Raw genomic sequence first — 20094 nt, forward strand, 5'->3', positions numbered from 1 at the left:
CCTGGCTTGTGGGTGTCACCGTGATGCATCAGACCAATACAGCCCCCGCCCCTCCCTCAGGAGATGCACAGTCTAGGAGAGAGAAGATGCAGGACTCACATGCAGACAGAAAAGTGGGGACCGCCGAGTTGGGGGGGCCGTGCATCAGACGCCCCTCCTGGCCTGGGCCCGGCTCTTTGTGCCCCCCACCCACCCCTTCCCTCTACCCTTTGAGAACCAACTGACTTACACACAGTTGTCTGTCACCGCACACACACAGGAACCCATGCAGAAGAACACGTATATGTAATGGATCTAATGGATGTGTAGTTTTACCTGTTTGTTTAGGATTTGTACCCCCACCATCTTCTGAAAAGATTGAGGGAATTTCCAAGTTAATCCCAATATTATATACCTTGAGACAATGAGTGATAAGTGTATATATATTTAGATAATATATGCATTTATTTATAATACACACACACACACACACACATACACACGTTGTTATTCCAGCAGAGCAGAGACAATGTGAGGGAGAGAGGGATTGAGACAGAGAGAGAGACAACACTCACCAGGTATCTGAGAGGGGTGCCGAAACTGGCCACGAAATCTGGCTCTGAAATTGCCTGGTGGCTGTGGCGAAGGCAGGCCCCTGCTGCATGGCCAAAGCAAGCCCTGGATTTCCATGGCCAGTCAACTGCCTGGAACAGTTTTTATCCTGTGGACGCTTGGCAGTGACAAAGCGAATGGTCCTGGGGACAGCCACTACCTCATTAAGCAGATGTTTCCTCTGGGCCTTCGCTGTCTCTGCTCTGCCTGCAGCCAGGCCTCTCACCTCTGTGACTCGCTCAGAGGCTACTGCCTCTGGATGTCCTGCCATCACCTCTCCTATCCCACCCAGGCTGTCAGCTCCCAGAAACAATGCATCCCACTCACCTGCCCATTTCTGTCAGTGGCCTGTCAGCCAGCCCCACGCTTGGCAGACTGTGGCTCAGCTTCCCCTAATTCCACTTTGTCACCATGTCCTGGAGTCTCACTTTCCACCATGGCTTCCTTAAATCCCCCAAGAAGGGCCCAGGACACCCCCTGCCTCTAGCTGTGCTCTAAGTTCCTTGGGCTGTCCAATCCTCTCGCTCGAGCCTGACACCCTTCCCTTCCCTGTCTCCTTCCCCACACTGCCCTAAGCCATAGCCTCCCATTCTCCCAGGCCCTGCCCCTGCCCCACTCAGTTCCTGCTCACCGGGGACCCTCTGCATCTTCCCACACTGGCTCTCGGTGTTGCCTCCTGGGGCCCTCCCCTCTGTCACATCAGTCAGTCTTTGGAGATGAAACTCAGGTTGCTGATTTCTTTGCCAGCCCCATGGTGCTTCGGCAGTTCTAAACCACTTCACACCTTGGGCTGTCTTGAGGGTCTTTCAGCAAAATGCCCTGTAGCCCTCCAGAGCTAAATCACAGCCTGCAGCTGGGGCACAGAGCCCCTCAGGAGATCCCACCTGCAGCCCAGGTGGAGGACCACGGGCCCAGGAGTAGCAGCGTTGATTGCGTAGCTGCCACGCATCTGCTGGTATCTGCTCTTGGGGCTTAATCCTTACAACGTCTACGAGGTAGATAATCCAAAGCCCCTTCTGGTTTCAGGGAGGTCAGTCTTGCCTGCATGATTGTTTCTATCCAGGGCGATAAGGGGTTGGATGGAGGGTATTCAGGCGGGGCTTCATGGAAACAGCCAATGGAAAGGCAGGATCTATACAGGCAGATTATGGCTTTCTGTGTGCATCCTCACTAGTGTGAGGCTCTTCCCAGGATAAGGTGCACCATGGAGATGCACCAAAGGTGGGAGCAGAAGGGAGGGAGAGAGAAGAGGGTGGAGGGAGGAGGAGAGGTGGGGGCAGAAAGGCAGGTCAGGAAACAGGAGAGTTGTTGCCACAAGGCAAAAATGCATTGGTCTACTGGGTCCCTGGGACTCAAAGGCTAGTGTCGCTTTTCTGTTTGAGGGGCCTCTCTGAAGAACTGTCCTGTAGCTGTGTGTCCACAGGGGAAGAATTTCAGGGAGGAGAAATGGTGGTGGGGACCCCAGTCTCCTCTCCAGACCCCAATTTGCATTTGAAGGCCCAGTGGTTGAGGCTCTCCTAGGGGTTCAGAGTAGAAACCAAGGGCAGGGCAGGGAGGTTGGAAGAGACGGAATGGCCCTTTCTCATGCTCCCCAGCCCTCGGAGCCCTCATTGCCGTAGGGATTTGCTGGGCACCTCTCAGGTTGAACAATTTGGGCCCCACATAGAAGCCCCTATCTCCTCTGGACTCTGGATTCAGCTGGGGAGCTCCTTCCCAGGGGTGAGCTTGGGGACAAGGTTCGGGTCTCCCTCAGTTTCCCTCCACAAATCAGGCCAGTCTCTGTGATGCATCTTGGCCTTGTCACCGGTTCTGTCCCTAGAGATCTCCTTGGAAATAGTACTTTTCCCTTCCCTCTACCTCCATCCAGGGAGCCAAGTGAAGAGGTCGCAAACGAGGCGGGATTTGGTTTCCCGTGCAAACCCACTGTGAAGTATGTATGAAGCATGTCTCGAATAATTAATAGTTTCTCACAATTTTAAAACATGTCTTCATGTTGTCCTCCCTCAGCCCCCAGGACAACCCCCTCCCCCGCCCCCCAGCCTGTGCTGACAGGAGTATCAGGGCAAAGCCAGCAAGGGTTACTATTACTCACTTCTAGCCCCTAAGACCCCCCCCCCACACACACACACCAGGGAGCCTGTTCTCCTTTCACGTTGCCCCCCATCACATCTGTCTTAAATTCCCTGGGTTTGATCGTCTCTCTGGGAACATCCATCCCACCACCACCACCACCACCACCACCACCTTCCCTGCCTAGAAACTGGGCACTGGTTCTCTCTCTCTCTCTCTCTCTCTCTCTCTCTCTCTCTCTCTCTCTCCCTCCTCCCTCCCTCCTCCCTCCTCCTCCTCCCTCCTCCCTCCCTCCCTGAAAGTTCTCCCTTTGCAGACAGTTGGGGCAAAGACACCCTTTGTAGGAGGTGACACGGAGTTACAGCACCAGGAAACAGTCAGGCACCTTTGAGATAGCCACGTTTTGACCCAGCTGCCTGATTTTGTGATCAAAAAGGTTAAGTGACTTGTCCTGAGTCACACAGCGTGGGGATCCAGACAGAGCTGAGAAAGGAAGGCTCTTTCCCCACCTCACCTCACCCTTGTTGGGGTCTCCGGTAGAGCCAGTAGCAGAGCCAGAGTAAGGTACTCCTCAGCTTGGTGGGTACTGCGGGGATGGCAGGACCGGGATCTGCATGGACTGGTGGGCAGCGTGCGTGGGCGGACACCCGGCCCAGCGGTCAGCGTGTGTCCCCGTGCACATGCGCCCTGCGCCCGGGTTGGTGCACACCCATGCCAGACCGCAGGCTTCAGGCTTCTCTTCTCCAGTGTCATGGATCCAGGCCTCTCTGTGGGGAGGCTGCCTTCCCACTCCAAGTAGCTGAGTGAGTTCAACTTTCTGTGCAGAATTCTTTGAGGGGGTAGGGTGGGGGGGGGGTGGAGAGAAATCTTCATTTAAATGCAGATACAGACTTCTCACCTGGGAGTGGAGAAAGTTTTTTTCCATTAAAATGCTAATGAAAGAACACACTACAACTCCAAATCCTCAACTCCCAGCGTCCCCCTCACCCCATCCCCAATGTGACTCTTCACTCAATCCTCTGACCCTTCTTTGCATCTCCCCCTGGATTTCTCTGTGGCCGTCACAGCAGGCTGGTCTGGCCCTGGGAGCTTTGGGCAGCTCTCTGAGAGGCCTGTGGAAGGGGCAGATCACCTTCCAAAAGCAAATGAGACTGGAGACTGGAGAGGGGCCGGGCAACCAGAGCTCTGGAGTCCGGTCTCAGTTGTGCCACTTTTCTGCTGTGTGATCTCGGATACTTTGCCTGACATCTCTGAATCTCGTCTGTAAGATGGGTAATAATACCTACCTTGTAGCATTGATTGGGCAGTTCCATTATTTATATATATTTAATATATATTAAATTATTTATATATATGAAGATCTAAGTCCTGCCACTTAAAAACTCAGTGCATAGCAGCTATTATTATTACTACTATTACAAATATAGAGATACAAGTTCCCAGGGACCAGAACATTGCTGAGCCACACAAGCCTAAGGAAACCGGCCGGCTCTCTGGGAGGTCACCATTAATAAGGATTCCAGAAGGTGGCCCGCGGGCCTGGCCCATCCTGGTTGCACCTCAGGCCAGATCCTTTCCTACACAGACGCTGACTCTCTCAGACCTGAAGCCCAGCCGGGGGCCCATGTCCGGGGGCACGCAGGTGACCATCACGGGCACCAACTTGAACGCGGGCAGCAACGTGGTGGTGATGTTCGGGAAGCAGCCCTGCCTCTTCCACAGGTAACACCGCAGGGCAGGCTTCGGGCTGCACAGCACAGAGAGGGGCCAACCTCTGCAGGGGCCTCCTCCTCCCTGGAAAGTGGCCGTTCTCTTTGGGAGAGGGCTTCCTGGGCACCCTGGCTGCAGAGGGTTGTCTCAGTTCCCTGGATGGCCCCTTGTGCCGCTTGCTGCCACCATGTCTCCAAGGTGCCCCATGCCACCTACTGTGCAGAAGACCGAGGGCTCCGCAGGGCACAGTTTGGAACCGAGAGCCCCTTCCCCCAGGATAGCTCCTTGCGAGCTGCCACAGAGCCAGCTGGCACTGCTCAGAGCTGGCAGGGGCAGCAGCCCAGCTAGCGAAGATTGACTCTCCAAATGCAACCAAATTTTCTCTCCCCTAGTCCCACTATCCAGCGCCAGAAGGGCCGGCCTTCCATGAGTCGGGAACCTGGGGGACAGGTCAGGAGGAAGGCGGGAGGTGTGTCTAGTGAAGAACTCTAGGAGATATGGCAGGAGATGGGAGGTTCTGCAGAGAGAGGTTTTCCCGGGAGGGAGCCATGCTGAGGGCCCTCACAGATCTGAAGTCACAGCAGGCCAGGCCTTGCATTTAGTAACGCTTGTTACCGTGCCACTTGTTCACATGGTAAAGAAGAGTTCATTCAGGACTGTCGCAGTGGGTGTCACGCAATAGAGGAGAGAACTAGGCCTCACCTCCAGGTACAGCAAAGACAGCTGGGAATTTACACCCAACAAGCAGAGGGGAAGGGGCAGTGGGTGGACAATTACTAAGAGGAAATGTAAGGATAGGGTGATCCTTACGAAACCAACTTAACAGGATTCTTGCTGGAGGCCGGCCAGCGTGCTCAGATGTCAAGGGTGGGGGGATTCTTGCTAAACTGACTTAGCGGGATTCTTGCTGAGAATGGGGTGAGGCAGGCTGAAGACAAGGCCCAAGGACCAGGCCTCGTCTCAAAGAGGGCTCAGCACCTGTCTTTATATCTGAGGTCGCGCTCACCGTTGCCTCCGAGGTGCCTGCCACAGGGATGAGTTGGAGGGGTCTGACCCAGGACCACCACGCCCCCTCCACCCCCAGGAGCCCAGCTCCTCATCTTCCCTCCCTGCAGGCGCTCTCCATCCTCCATCGTCTGCAACACCACATCCTCGGAGGACGTGCTGGAGACGAAAGTGACGGTGCAGGTGGACAGGGCCAAGATCCCACAGGACCTGCTCTTCCGGTACGTGGAGGACCCCACCATCGTGCGGATTGAGCCCGACTGGAGCATCGTCAGGTAGGCGCTGCCCACCCTCGCCTTCCTTCCTCTGCTCTCAAAAGCCCAGGAGAGTGCTGGGGGCCCAGTCCTGCTTTGGGGACTGAGGAACTGGGGTGGGTTGACAGCACCCCTCAAATCAGAAGGCTTTCCTGCCGAGGCTCCCGCCTTCCCCGGGGAGCACGTCTGAGCAGGACCTGGCCCTGGAGGCCACGCTCTGACCAGCAAGAGCCGGTCGCCTCTACTCTGAGGACTGATGGTGCACTTGGGGGCCATGTTCCCCCACAGTGACTGGTGGGAGAGGTGTCAGTCCTCCTCCCCTAAACCTCACGAATACGGGCAATAATTCGAGTCCTGCTGAGGAGCGTAGGAGGAAGGAAGATCAGATCCAGCTTCTCCTCGGCCTGCTCTGGAAGGAAAGCACGTCCTGACCACCAGTTCCAATGTCCGTCCTCTGTGCTTCTGTAGCTCTGCCGTCCTTCGTCTTCTCACCCCTGACCTCTAGTTGCCTTTGTCCTTCCCTCCCCTGCAGACCCCTCATGGGCAGGGACTGGGTCTTCTTCCCCGCTCTTTCCCGAGTGTCCGACAAGAGTAGACCAACCATGTTTCCTCGATGGAGGGAGCCCAGTATGATGCTGTTACGGAACGACCCTCCAGGGCTGCTGTGGCTCAGCCTTCGCAGGCTGCCTCGGGTCATCTGCCAGGGCCTCCACCTTTTGAGGGATCCACCTGGGGCTTTGGAAACTCTGGAGTCTCCTGGGGACCCTCTCCAGCCTGGCTTGGTGGGGCCTGCAGTGGGGCATCTCACGTCAGAGACGGAACTGTGGGCCGGCAGCGTGAGTCTGCTTCTCCAGGCCCTGGAGGACGCAGGGTCATGAGAAGGGGGTGCAGAGGGCATCCTGACAGCAAGGCCCCTGGTGATAATGGGGAAACTGCTGTGTCAGAGGCTGAATGGAGAATAGAACAAAGGCTTGGAGTCAGGAGTGGGCTCAGCCCCGCTCCACTGCTTACCAGCCACGTGACCTTAAAGGTGACTTAACCTCCCTGGGTCCGGGTTTCCCATCAGTCAACTCCCTCTCAGGGCACCCGAGAGAACTAAGGGAGATGCAAATGAATAGTGTGGTAGTATCTGGCTCAGCTCCCCTTCCTCCTGCCCCTCGGTGCACATCCTTCCCTCTGTCTGCTTCAGCTTGGGTCCGGGGTTGGGGAGACCCGAGGGGAACCTGAGGGGAGAGCATGAAGATATGGTCTCCACAAGCTGAGGCTGGGGTCAGGGGCAAGTTCAGTCCAGAGAACCATCTTATAAACCAGGAGTCAACCTCCAGCCTGAGTGCCAAATCTGGCTGTCTGCCTGCTTCCTTTGTAAATAAAGTTTTATTGGCACACAGCCATGCTCATTCACATATGTTTTGTCTGTAGCTGCTTTCTCACCACATCAGCAGAGCTGAGTGACTGTGGCAGACCACATGGCCTGGGAAGCCTGAAATATTTATTCTCTGGCCCTTTACAGAAGGAGTGTGCTGCCCCCGGCCTTACACCCAAGAAAAAGCAGCCTTCCTTGAAATGAGATTTGTTTGTCCTCAGCAATTACTAAGACCCAAAACTTATAAGCGTTAGCCATCACCTTAAAGCAGGTGAATACTATAAGGCACGGAGAGGGGAAATAGCCCGTAAAAAGCTGTTCCAGGATTTGCCCACAGGGCTTGGTGAGTCCAGAAAGTTGGCATAGCCCCCTGTGCCGAAGACAAACTCTGTAACTCCCTGAGGAGGTCACAGCCAGGTTTAATTCTGTTCTTCCTCATGCCACCATCACAGAAATAGAAGTGCCGTCCTTCCTGGCATTTAGCAGCCCACCCCGTCGTGCTCACATCAAGAGGGCGGGTGGAGGCATGTTTTGAGTCCGCCAGCGACTCCAGTGTTTAGCTGCAGTTAACGTCGCCCGTGATGGGGGTGGGGGGGGGGCTGTGCAGAATGCCTGGGTCGACGTTACTCACGGCACCTGGGCTGCTAAGGAACAGAGGTGGGGGCATCTGAGAAATGCCTGGTGGACTGATGGTTAAGAAGGTCGGGAGGTGGCTGGACTTCAGAAGCTCATTCTCAAACTCTGCCATGGGCAGAAACGCCTCTTGGTCTCACAGGAATCTTCCTGCGCGCACGTATGTGCGTATGTACATGCGTGTGAGCATGTATGTGTGTGCCTGAGAGAGGGCAGGTGGAGGTGAGAAAGGGAGGGAAGTAACTGGGGGTATAAAGAGGGGCAGATGGAGAGAGGGATCGAAATGAATGTGGGCGTCTAGGATTCTTTACCCCCCGAGCTTATAGCTACTTAACTATTGTAGACAGCAGGATTCTTCTAGAAGATACTCCCTTGGCTGTGGATACAGTGATTCCTTCCTTTCCTTTGAGTGGTCCCCAAGGACAGTAGCCCTCACCCCATGTCAGCTTCTCGGCCCCCCATGGAGGAGGACAGTAGCATCCGGGGTTCCTTTGAAAAGCTACATGAAGATGACTCTCCTGATCCCTCCCTGTCAACAGTCTTCCGGCTGACCCCCCGGAGTGAAGGAGACCTGAGCCCCAGCATTTCTATTTGTGTGCCTAGGGGAGGTGCCCGAGTGTCTGGGCCTCTGCCTTTCCCAGGTCTCAGCTGACTGAAGCCTCGAAGGTGGAAATGTGGAGTATGGTTGCCCTGGGGCGTGGGGAGGCTGTGCTCAGCCCCTGAGGGGTCTGGTGAGGACGAGCTGGTCCACTCAGCCATGGCCACTGTGAAGACTTCCCTGAGACTGGTGAGGGCTGGAGGGACACAGGCAGGGGGCTGCGGAGAAGCAGCTGGCTGGGGTCAGCAGGTCTGGGGGAGCCGAGGGCGTGCTGCAGCCCCGGCCTCCAGGGGGTGTCCCCGCCCTGCAATGGCTCAGCACAGGATGGCCGGGGCCATCTGGGCATCACTGTCTTCGCCCTGACTGCTGAGAGCTCCTCCTTGTTATTATTCAGTCAGCTTGTCATCTCTGTCCCCGGGAACATTGTCATGCCTCCCGGTTAGCGATGTCTCTAATGTCAGGCTCAGCCGGATTGAGTATCATCCTCATCATCGCCGAGGGCTGTTGCTATTCCTGTCCCTGTGTTTACACGCCTCCTTCTTTCTTCCCGGGCAGCGGAAACACACCCATCGCCGTGTGGGGGACTCACCTGGACCTCATCCAGAACCCCCAGATCCGTGCCAAGCACGGAGGGAAGGAACACATCAATGTGAGTCCAAGCTGCCCAGGGTCCTGGGGGCCGCCCCCTCCGCATGTCACTTCCCTAAAGGGTGTAGGGCTCCTCTCGTACTCGCGATGGCCCTCCCCATGTGACAGCCGGGCACTGGGATGGGGGCATAGGGAGCAGACACGACGGCATTTTCACACCTTGGGGTATAGGCATGGAGGGGCAATTGCTTCTGGGCTTTTCTATCCTTATTCCTCCATCCTTCCTACCCCCAGCTCCACTCTTTAGCTGAGAGGTACCCTAGTCATTGACATACCCGCCACGGTCAAAGCAGAGCTAGGTGCCAGCGACAGAGCTTACTCCTTGCGTGCCCAGACTGTGTGGTCCTGGCTGACACAGCTGTGACCCACATGTACCTGGATGGCAGCGTGGTGGGGGTCCCGGTGGGTGCGGTAAGGCCGTGTGTGTGCAGAGATCCCCGGCATGGTCTCCCTATCTCTCGTGCCCAGCTCTGTGAGGTCCTGAATGCTACGGAGATGACCTGCCAGGCTCCGGCCCTCGCTCTGGGGCCTGACCACCAGTCCGACCTGACCGAGAGGCCCGAGGAGTTTGGCTTCATCCTAGACAATGTCCAGTCCCTGCTAATCCTCAACAAGACCAACTTCACCTACTATCCCAACCCGGTGTTTGAGGCTTTCGGCCCCTCGGGAATCCTGGAGCTGAAGCCCGGCACACCCATCATCCTTAAGGTAGACCAAGAGGCGGGGGGACAGGAGGTGGGAAGAAAGGAGGCCACTGTGTGGAGGGAGGGGGCTTCTCGAGGCACAGGGAGAGGCCGGGAGCCACAGGCTCCTGCCCAATTTTGTGACAAGCAGAGGTAGTGTAATAGGAATACGTAAACACACTCTGCGTCTGTAGGGACAGGCACACTCTCTGTACGGGTGGGCCATGGAGACCCGATCAGGGCAGCTAGTCTCCCCCGACCATCTGATTCCCAGGCTTTGTTTGTCCCTGAGTCCAGGACGTGGGCGGTCAAAGGCTCACACTGCTTCCTCCTATGCAGCCTTTTGCAAACCACAGCATGGGGTGTCTTTGGAGCCTGGAGAGCAACTTTTGATTTTAGCTGCTATGATGATGTCAGTTGACTGATGGTGGCTGACTACAGCGCTGTGTTGAGAAGGGTTCTGAGGCGGCGTTCGGGAGAAGCTCACCAGACAGCCTTGGTTCCTGATTTCCCACTGAGGACGGGGGAATGATAGCTTACGTACTGTGAACTTTTGGGACTTACTACGGAAGGTGGCTTCTCCACCAGCTCACCAGCAGGACAGGACCGCAGGGTGGGAGGGCATCGCAGCCAACTCATAGCTGTGGCCCTGACTGGGGGGTGGAAACGGAGGTTTTTCTGTCCATCCAGGGCAAGAACCTGATCCCCCCGGTGGCTGGAGGCAACATGAAGCTCAACTATACGGTGCTGGTCGGGGAGAAGCCGTGCACCGTGACGGTGTCGGATGTGCAGCTGCTCTGCGAGTCCCCCAACCTCATCGGGAGGCACAAAGTGATGGTGAGGCTAGTGGGATCCCGTCCTGGATGCCACGGTCATAGAGATGCTGTGTGTGAGGGGTCCCGCTCCATCCTGGGCCAGCAGGGCTTCCCGGAAGGAGAACCCAGCCTGCTTCCCACTCCCCTCCTAGCTACCCCGTACCCTGAGTCCCTTCTCCCAGTCTTACTTCCGCCTTCTTTTTTCTGTACCGTCCTTCCTTCTATCCTGGCTGGTGCCACAGTGAAGGCAATGCAGAAAAATACCGAGTGATGTGCTAAATCGCCTTTCGTAGGCAAGAGGACCTTCCAGGAAGGACCATTGCTGACCTGGCCGGTCCATAATGTCCTTCGGGGAGTTAGTCATTGGTGTCAGCCTTTTAGGATCCCAGTTGTGTGCGGTTTCCTTATGATATGTTGGCTCCACAATGAGAGGAAGTGTGGCTTTTCCTGCTGTGAGGCATCCAGACCCCCTGCCCCAGCCCCCATATGCCCTCTCCTCCGTGTTTGCAACCAAGATGATTCTGCTCCCGGGAACCATTCCTCCACCCGCCCTGGTCACCAGTGCAGGGGCTGCTCTGCAGGAGGCTCTACCCCCACCCCCAGCTCCCTCTCGCACGCTGTGCCCCCAGGCCCGTGTTGGTGGCATGGAGTTCTCCCCGGGGATGGTGTACATCGCCCCGGACAGCCCGCTCAGCCTGCCCGCCATCGTCAGCATTGCCGTGGCAGGCGGTCTCCTCATCATCTTCATCGTGGCCGTGCTCATCGCCTACAAACGCAAGTCCCGCGAAAGCGACCTCACGCTGAAGCGGCTGCAGATGCAAATGGACAACCTGGAGTCCCGCGTGGCCCTGGAGTGCAAGGAAGGTACTGAGGGGCCAGCTGGCCATGACCGCACGCTGGAGGCTGGGTGTGTGTGTGCGTGCATGTGTGTGCATGCATGTGTGTCTCACACACAAGCAGTGGGCAGTGCTAGGGGCTGGGTGTCCACCTGCAGAATCTCTAACTCTGGTCAATGAGCCTGCACCTGACCAAACCCATTGCCTGGCAGGCCCCACCTGGATGAGGCCAGATAAGGCAGAGGCCTCTTTCAGGTGTCCCCTGCCCTCTTTCCCCAAGGCCAACTGGGCTCGTTTCAAATCCCATGAGAGCAGTTCCCAGCCCCAAATCCTGGCTGAATGGGTTCTCTGTCCCGTCTAGGGAGACCTTGGGGTGTCTTGACATGACACAGTCAAGCAACCTTCAGCTCTCTTCCTTTAGAAGGAAGGTAAGGCAGTAGTGCTGATCTGAGATTCACATGGAAGAGTGTTTCACAGCTTGTCTTTTAAAAAATTACCAACTCCACCATAAAGTAAAATCAGGTGCACCAAATCCAAGAAGGAAATTAAGGAGTCAGACGCTTGTCACCCCCAGGATATCATCTCATGAGTCACTCAGGAGGGTTGAGCTGGTTCTTTGCTATAGATTTATATGCGGAGTAAATCCGGCTTGTACCTGGGGCTCTCACGTCCCCACCAGGAAAGCCTCTGTGATGGGGCGGTGGGTCCATTCCTTCCCCTCTCTGCATCCTTTAGCTGTCAATGCAGCATCCGCCTTCTGGGACCGTTAATTACTGCCTTTTATTATATTTACGCTGCTTAATTTTTTTTCTCTGCAATGTAGTCTTTCCTCTAATTAGGTGTAATGATTAGAATCTCTTTTATGTGTGGCAAGCACGGGGGCTTTGAATGTTGGAGGCACTTGGTGACTTGAAGGAAAGCTGCAGACTGATAAAAAGCCAGCTCCCTCCCCACCAGCTGAGCACCCCAACTGGGAGGGGCACCGAGGGGGAGTGTGAAGCCAGGCTCCTCCGCTCAGAAGTTCCAGAGGAGGAAGAATTAGCAGTCAGACAGGGAGGCCAGCGGGGTGTCAGTGGAGGCCCCAGGGGAGAGCCATCCCACACGGGCAGAGACGCGTAGAGCAAAGCACACGTAGGGGTAGCCGTGGAAGTATTTTCCCGGGGTGCCCAGGGCTGGCTAGCTTGGGTCCAGGGAAGGTGACTTCCTGAAGATTCACTGTAAGCCCCACACCAAGTCGGAAGAGGCCTGACCTTCTGATGTATAAACACACACACATGTGCGTCCACACCCCAGACACTCACTGAGACACTCACACACTCAGGCGACCACGCATGTACTCATACTCGCACGCACACGCACACTCACGTTCGCATGCACTCCCACAGACACACAGGTGTCTGCCTCATTCGGGAGCACTCATGAGTGCTCATTAGGACTTTTGATGACAGTAGTTGCCAAAAAGGCTTCCTGACTCCTCTTTCACACACACACACACACACACACACACACACGTGCACACACATTGATGTAAGGTCCTCTTGGATGCATTAGGGTTGCTCTGCCTTCGGGCTCACTTTCCTTGACAAGGACCCCCAGTGTCTGTGACCAGAGACCTCGGATACTGGGGTGCAGGAAGAGAGCAGCGCAGGAGAGGTGGCAGCAGCCTCTCTGTGGTCCAGATGGCATCCCGTGGTGCTGTCCAATGAGCAGCCTCGGCATCTTCAAGGCCAGGAACCCGCGATCCATTGGCCTGAGGTCAGCACTGCAGTGGCACCCTGGTGAAAAGGCCTGGTGTGGCTGTGTTGTGTTCCTGGGACCACTAGAGCCCACTGGACACAGGGCTTGCTTTTGAAGGGCTTTTCTAGAGCCACGCAGGGCTTGTGAATCTCTTCTGAGTCCAGACTATTTTTTCACTATCCCTGTGTTTGTATAAATAGAAAGGTGTATTGTTTAGTCGAGGTCCTCTAGCTGTTCTTCTTTGCCAACATGTGCTAATTCTGATTGTGTGTGTGCATGTGTGCATGCATGCATGCGTGCCTGTGTTCGTGCATGCACACATGTGTGGACGTATGCGTGTGCATGTGCCGAGAAGAAAAGCGGAGCGGGGAAGGGCTGGGTTCGTCACCTCGGACTGCTTCCCGCGGCAGAGGGCGGCCCGGGAGCAGGGCCATATCCACGACAGGGTGTGATTCCAGCTCTAGTGCTAGACTTTCTCTGGGCTGGGGCAGCTCACTGCTCCGTGACCTTCTGGGGGCCTGAGCTGCCTCCACAGACAGCGGTACCCACATGCAGCTCATAATTTACCATTGAGTAGCATCATCTTGGGGAAGAAAGGACAAAGACCCACCCTGCGAATTTATACAGAGGGGACATATTAGTGTGGCAGAGCCTCCGTCTGGCCCCGTGGGGTGGTTTGAGGGCTCCAGTGAGTTGCGGGGCCCAGAACTAGGCCTTCAGAAGAAATTGTGCTGAAGGAAGCCCCTTATAAAACACAGAATCAGAAACAGACCCTTCATCATGGGAACCTCTCCCTGCCCGTCCTGTTCTTCCATGGCGCCCCGTGCCCCGCACACAGCTTGTAAAGCACAGCCCTTCATCTGCAGACAGGGAGGCGCTCCTGGCCTGAGCAGCAGCCCAGGTCCGCTCCCCGCCATGCTTTGGAAGGGATTTGGCCCCAACCAGCTTCCTCGTGCTGCCCTGTGCTCCCACGCCTCGTTGTCCACCCCAGTTACTTAAAACACCCCCCCTTCTTATGCCTGCACGTTCGCAACCCCTTGCTTGTGTCCCCCAGGGGTCTGGGTGAGGGTTCTAAGCAGTCCGAGTCCGGGTAGCTGGTGGGCCCGGCCCTGCAGCAGTCTCATGGGCTTCTCCTGTGCCAGCATTTGCCGAGCTGCAGACGGACATCCATGAGTTGACCAGTGACCTGGATGGAGCTGGGATTCCCTTCCTAGACTACAGAACCTACACCATGCGGGTGCTGTTTCCGGGGATTGAAGACCACCCCGTTCTCCGGGACCTCGAGGTGAGAAGCCGGACCCCTGGCCACGGTGGCCCTTCCCTGGCTCGGTGTTAGCACAGAGAACGGGGCAGCTGACCTACAAGCCCAGCTTCTTTATTCAGAGGTGAGAAAGCTGAGGACAGGGAGGGGACCCCGCTGGCCTAAGGTCCCCCTACTTTCCAGCACCAGCACCTCCTGGAGGAGGTGGGGGCACACCAGGAAACCTCGGAGCAGAGAAGGGAGTAGGGCTTTGGGTAATAGGGGGTCATGGATCCCTTGAGAACTGAGTGGAAGCTGAAGAGTCTCTCAGAAAAACTGTTCCTATCTACACAGAAATCAGAAACCTGACAAACACAGGTTGGGAGGTCGTGGACCCTAAGGTTTAAGAAACCACAACATAAGGATTTAATCACTTAGTTGGTGCTCAGTAAACTTATGTGGAAAAGGTAAGTGACACATGGGGAAGGGAAGTGGAAACGTGAGTGAAGAGAACCTAACGGTCTTTTGTACCAGCAGAGACCTCATCGTTTGAACATTTTATCCCTCTTACTGTCTAGTGTAGGATGTGGCTCATGCATGTATTCAGATACGCTTTGTTCTGAAAGGGGTTTGGAATGACTTGTAAAGATAAACACTAGAGAAAAGAGAAAAATATAAATGAGGACCCCAGGGCGAAATAACAATCCTAAGGAATAATCCCTGTGAGTTGGCTGCTGACTAATGTCCCGGACCAATTTAAAGTACTCGTACAAAGGACTCTCACTTAGCCTCCCGAGAGCCCTCTGACGTCGCGATGCCCCTTTTACAAAACTCAGGGCCCAGAGAATTCTGGGCGACACAGCCCGAGGGAGCAGGCCAGGATTTGAGTCTAGGAAGCTGGACTGCAGAGTCTCCCTCCCAACAGCTAAGCGTGTGCACTTGACTTCTGAGGCACTACGTCCGTGTCATGCCTTATGCTCTGGATACTTCGTAGGATGAACGGAAGGCTGTGGCCAAAGTAGCAACAGGAAATAAGACTAGGTCCAAGATTGAGCTTGTCCATAAAGGAAAACAGACCCAGCGCTCAAGACTCGTGTGGTTTTGCAGGTAGTCACTGGAGGGAATGTCAACATGGGTCCAGCAAAGGGAAGCAGAGGCGACGTGCCTGTGTGGGAACTTCTGTTCCCGTGGCCCCCATCATAAGTCACATCATGTCCTACCAAGGCCTTTGGCCTCATCTGGCACCCTAAAATGTCCCCTTAAGCCTGCATACTCTCGCTTTTCCTTGCCTGCCTCACAAGAGGGCACTTTCTGATCCAAGTCTTGGCTCACAAAGGAGTTAACAGCCAGCTTTACCATTTCCCCTGAGCGGGAGCCCACAAAATGGCTAATTGTTGGGCATGCGCTCTGAATCCAGCAAGTCACACAGTTTTCTTCTTTAATTGTGGTAAAAGATACATAACCTAAAATTCCAACCTTTTTCAAGTGCACAATTCCGTGGCGTTAAGAACATTCACACTGTTGTACAACCATCACCCCTCCCCATCTCCAGAACCTTTGCCTCTTCCTCAACTGAAACTCTGTCCCCATTAAACAATGACTCCCCATTTTCCCCACCCCATCTCCTGGCAACCACCATCTCCCTTCTGTGTCTATGAATTTGACTAGAGTACCTCAGCTAAGTGGACTCGTACGTAATCGTCCTCTGGTGACCGGTTTATTTCAATTAGCAAAATGTTTTCAAGGTTTGCCCGTGTTGTAGCATGCGACAGGATTTCTCTCCTTTTTAATGCTGGATAATAGTCCATTGTAAGCGTGTAGCACGTTTTTGTTTATCCGCTCATGTGTCGATGGGCACTTGGGTTGTTACCCTTTGGGCTTTTGTAAATAATGCACTCAAGTAACTCTTTGAGACCCTGCTTTCAATCTTTGGGTATATACCCAGGACATATGACCTTGTCATTTCCATGAAACTCGCTAATTAATCGCTTGCAGACAGAAATCAACTTTTACTGTCCCACGTGAGCCTGGGGGATGTGAGACCTGCCACGAGAGATCCAGGGATCTTGTGTAGATCATTGTGTTCTTGTTTCTTTCCAACCCCTCTTTGCCACCAGGATAGTATCTCCCTGTTGGTTTTGTGAGTGTAGACACATTCCCAGGGAAGACATTGACTAATCTAAAGCAGCGTTTCCCAACCTTTTCAGCCGCTTGGATGCCTGCCGTTGGGTGGGCATGAGTGATGGAGCCGTGTGAAAAAGGAGGTATTCTTTGGCCTCAGGCCGTCCTGGACAGGAGGCCACCAAGCCTTTTGGGGCCATCTGGGTGAAGTCTGGGCATTGAGGGAAGGGGCTGCCCAGGCACTGGTCACACACCAAATCTTTAAAAACAGAAAGCACACAATAACCACACACCCCACACGCCTCCTACACTCTACCCTATTGGGTTACAATTAAAATTTACTATACAGTTTTATACTCATAGACTTCAACTGAATTCTCGAACCATCTGGTGAATAAAGAAAGTCTTGTTTCAGCGTAGCATTTGTGTCGGGGGCGGGGTGGCAAGTTACAAAGGGGAATTGTTCTGGATACTCCTTACCGAGATATTGCTCTTCCATCTCCCCCTTCATAAAACGGGGAGCAATCCCCACCTTCTGCACAGCAAGACACTGTGCCCGTGCAGGAGGTATCCGGGAAGCCCTGGACGAAAGGGATCAGCGATACGCAGCCAGTGAAGCAGGAAAGTCACATAATAAAACTGCCGTTTAAGTGCTCGCTGCGTGCGCCAAGCACTTTACATACACTATCTTATTTAGTGTCCATAAAACATTATGACACGAGCACTCATGTTCTCATTTTATAGATGAAGGAATAGAGCCCAGAGGTGACGGAGCTTTTCTCCACCTACGAATCAGGTCGTGTCTCTAAGTCTAAACCCCAGGCTGCGGAGGAAGATGCTCTTTCTCCCCAGGTGGCTTCGCTAATCCTTCCTTCCCAGGGCCCCAGAGGCCAGTGCAGCTGTAGCGGGAAGTCCAGAGCACGTCCTCACACCAAATGTGCCATCTGGCCTGTCTGCGTCCTCTTCCTCGTCTCCAGGTGCCACCGTGCCAAATCTTCCCATGGCTCCCCTGCCCTCGATGGCCAACCTGAGCTGCTGGGCTCCCTGCATGGGAGGCTCCAGGGAGGACTCCGAGCTGGCTTCCAGTCACGTCCAGTCCAGGCCCAGGGGAGGACTCGACATGGCCAAGGATGGGGAGGACGAAAGCGGGCTCAGAGCCAAACAAGCTTGGGTTTAGAAATCCAGCACCACCCTTCACCAGCGGGCTGACCGTGGGTGCAAGGCCATTACAAGGCTCAGCTGGAACAATGGATGCAATGCACCAACACTGTTACCTGCACACGGTGGGCGCCCAAGGAATGACATTACCTATTGTTATTAGGATAAGTTGTGGAGATGCTGTTCTAAGGGTTTGAAGGACAGAGGAAGTAAAACACGTACACGTGTGTGAGGGGGGTGGTCACAGAGCTGGAGGGAGCTCAATGGGAGACAGACAGCTGGGCAGATAGAGAGGCCCAGGATAGTGGCAAGGTGAAGCTGCCATGTCCCCCTGTCCTTACCTCACCAGCCCCGATGGCGTAGGGAAGGAGGGGTAGGAGGGCGCGGGATGCCAGGCAGCGGGCAAGCAGAGTCTGGGCCCACCTGGGGAAGGAGGGGTTTGCCAGGATGAGCTTCAGGGGGCCCTGGCCTCCCTCCTGGCTCTGTCAAGTTCCCATCTCTCCTGAGAACTGCCTTCTGATGGGGCCTTCCTAGTACCAGCACCACACGCAGCACAGAAAGCGGAAATGGACTGGATTTGGGAACACTTGTGTGTCCTCCAGATTCCCGAGCGGGGGCAGCTGCTGATGCCGTGGTTCAGTGAGAGTGCTTCTCCGAGTTCAGTGGTGCACCCACAGGGCTCCCTCCATGGAAGGGGCCTGCCAGCTGACCATCTAAGGGCAGGGCCTGCGTCTGACTGGCCTCTGCCTCCAGCCAGCACTTTGTCCCGAGCCTGGGTCTCCCTAAATGAATGGCAGAACATTTCAGCTTCACATCTGTCACCATTTTGGACCTTGGGCAAACGCGGCTTTCTCTGTCTGTCTCCGTCTTGTGCAGTTTAACACCGAGGGATTTTTGGACTCTTTGCTGCCATCCAGTCACTTGACTGTGTGTCAGGCTGCATACTTTGGGCTTTTCACACATCGGCTCCTCAGTGCTCCCAGGAGCCCCAGGAGACGGCAGGATGTGGCGCCGACGGCCCGGGGTTCACAGCCTGGTTCTGACATGTCTCAGTCTTGGGGTCTCAGGGAAGTTCCTTATCCCCCTGGGGCCATGGGGCAATAATGGTACTTACCTCATAGGGTGTCTCTTGTGTGGAATAAATGGTTCAGTATTTCTAAGGCATACAGAGCCATGCTCTGCATAGACTGAAATCTATACACATGTTAGCTGTGGTCCCTTCACTTGGTTGATGAACGAACTGTGTCCACTGAGGGTCCCACAACTAGTAAATGGCTGTGACAGGGTTAACCCAAGCTTGACTGATTCTGCCACCGTGTTCTTTATGGTGACACGCATGACACTTCTTCCCCAAAACCTGATGCATCAAACCCCTGGGGGAGACACAGCCCTCAAGATGCAGCCTCAATGGCACCTCCTTGGATGTCCCTGGCCCCCTCCAGTACCCCACCCAAGAGAGATTCCCTGCTCTGAGTTCTCTGAGGGCTTCCCCTCCAGGGCAGAGGCTATGCTTTATTGTTTAAGTCAACTTGTTGTTTTAATGGAAGAACAATGCACATATTGTCAGAACACAGAGCAATGCATGTTCCCCAAGTGAACACAGCCATCCAGAAGTCCCCATATGCCCCCTCTCATCACAACGCCCCCCCCCCCAGAAACCATTTTCCTACCACCATTGATTAATTTGGGTTTTTTTTTTAATCTTTATTTAAATGCAACTATACAGTCCACCTTCTTTCGTGTCTGACTTTCTTCATTCAGTGTCTGCAAGGTTCATCCCTGTTACGATGAGTGGCAGTGGTTCCTTCATTCCCACTGCTGTGTAGGGTTCCACGGGGCGACTATATGGCAGGTCCTCAAGCCTGTGTGTCCAGTTTGGGGCCCTTACAATATCGCTGTGCCCATGTCATGCGTCTCAGCGATGCGTCCTCCCTGCCTGGCTCCGTCGCTGGCTCCTGTTTGCTGAGTGGGTGGTACCTCCTTGCCGCCTTGCACGGACAGAAGTGACCAGAAGACGCAGGCAGGACGACAAAAGCTTCTGCCTCCCGTTCCCTGTGATGGAGCCGGGTCTCAGAGGGAGTCTGAGAAAACATCTGATGCTAGAGTTAGGGAGTGCCTAAGACTCTTGGGTTTCATCTCCCCATTTATTTAAGTGCATGAACTTGGGTCCCCAGAGCAGTAAAGGGGCTTTTCCAAGCTTCCACAGGACGGTGGTGTCAGAGCCCATGTGGAACCCAACGTCCAGGCTGTGAGGCCACTGGTCTGTCAGCAGGACCCACAGGGTTGGAGATGGGTCAGCATTAGGTTAGCGGGAGGCTCAGGTCTGGTGATGCCTGCAACAGCCAGGCCTCCTGGAATTCCCACCGGGGCTGTGATGATGCTCAGTGTGGCATAGGGGCCCCTCATCAACTCTGCGTTACCCCAGGGAAGAGCTTAGGCCGCGGAGCTGGCAGAAGTGGCCTCAGATCCCAGTGTCAGCATTACTAACAGGGACGTTCTCTCTGCCTCACTTGATTCATCTCTAATCTAGAGACAGTGACCCACTCGTGGGCTGTGATGGAGGCTAAGTAGATACCTGGAATTAAATAAGGACTCGATGGTTGGGCTGTGGCTGCAGTGGGTGACTGATGGT

The 20094-nt window shown here is 54.9% G+C and overlaps 1 protein-coding gene across 1 annotated transcript in view; it reads left to right on the forward strand.

Annotated features, from left to right (window-relative positions):
* PLXNA4 (plexin A4) overlaps positions 1-20094 on the forward strand; it is a 411943-nt gene that overhangs the window by 349828 nt on the left and 42021 nt on the right. Inside the window, exons 15-21 of the mRNA XM_019751040.2 lie at positions 4247-4383; positions 5487-5651; positions 8780-8873; positions 9341-9580; positions 10246-10392; positions 11000-11234; positions 14086-14228. Of these exons, the coding sequence (XP_019606599.2) occupies positions 4247-4383; positions 5487-5651; positions 8780-8873; positions 9341-9580; positions 10246-10392; positions 11000-11234; positions 14086-14228 (1161 nt within the window). The remainder of the gene's footprint in view (positions 1-4246; positions 4384-5486; positions 5652-8779; positions 8874-9340; positions 9581-10245; positions 10393-10999; positions 11235-14085; positions 14229-20094) is intronic.

Source organism: Rhinolophus sinicus, linkage group LG11 (genome assembly GCF_036562045.2).
Source record: "Rhinolophus sinicus isolate RSC01 linkage group LG11, ASM3656204v1, whole genome shotgun sequence".
Taxonomy (NCBI): Eukaryota; Metazoa; Chordata; class Mammalia; order Chiroptera; family Rhinolophidae; genus Rhinolophus; species Rhinolophus sinicus.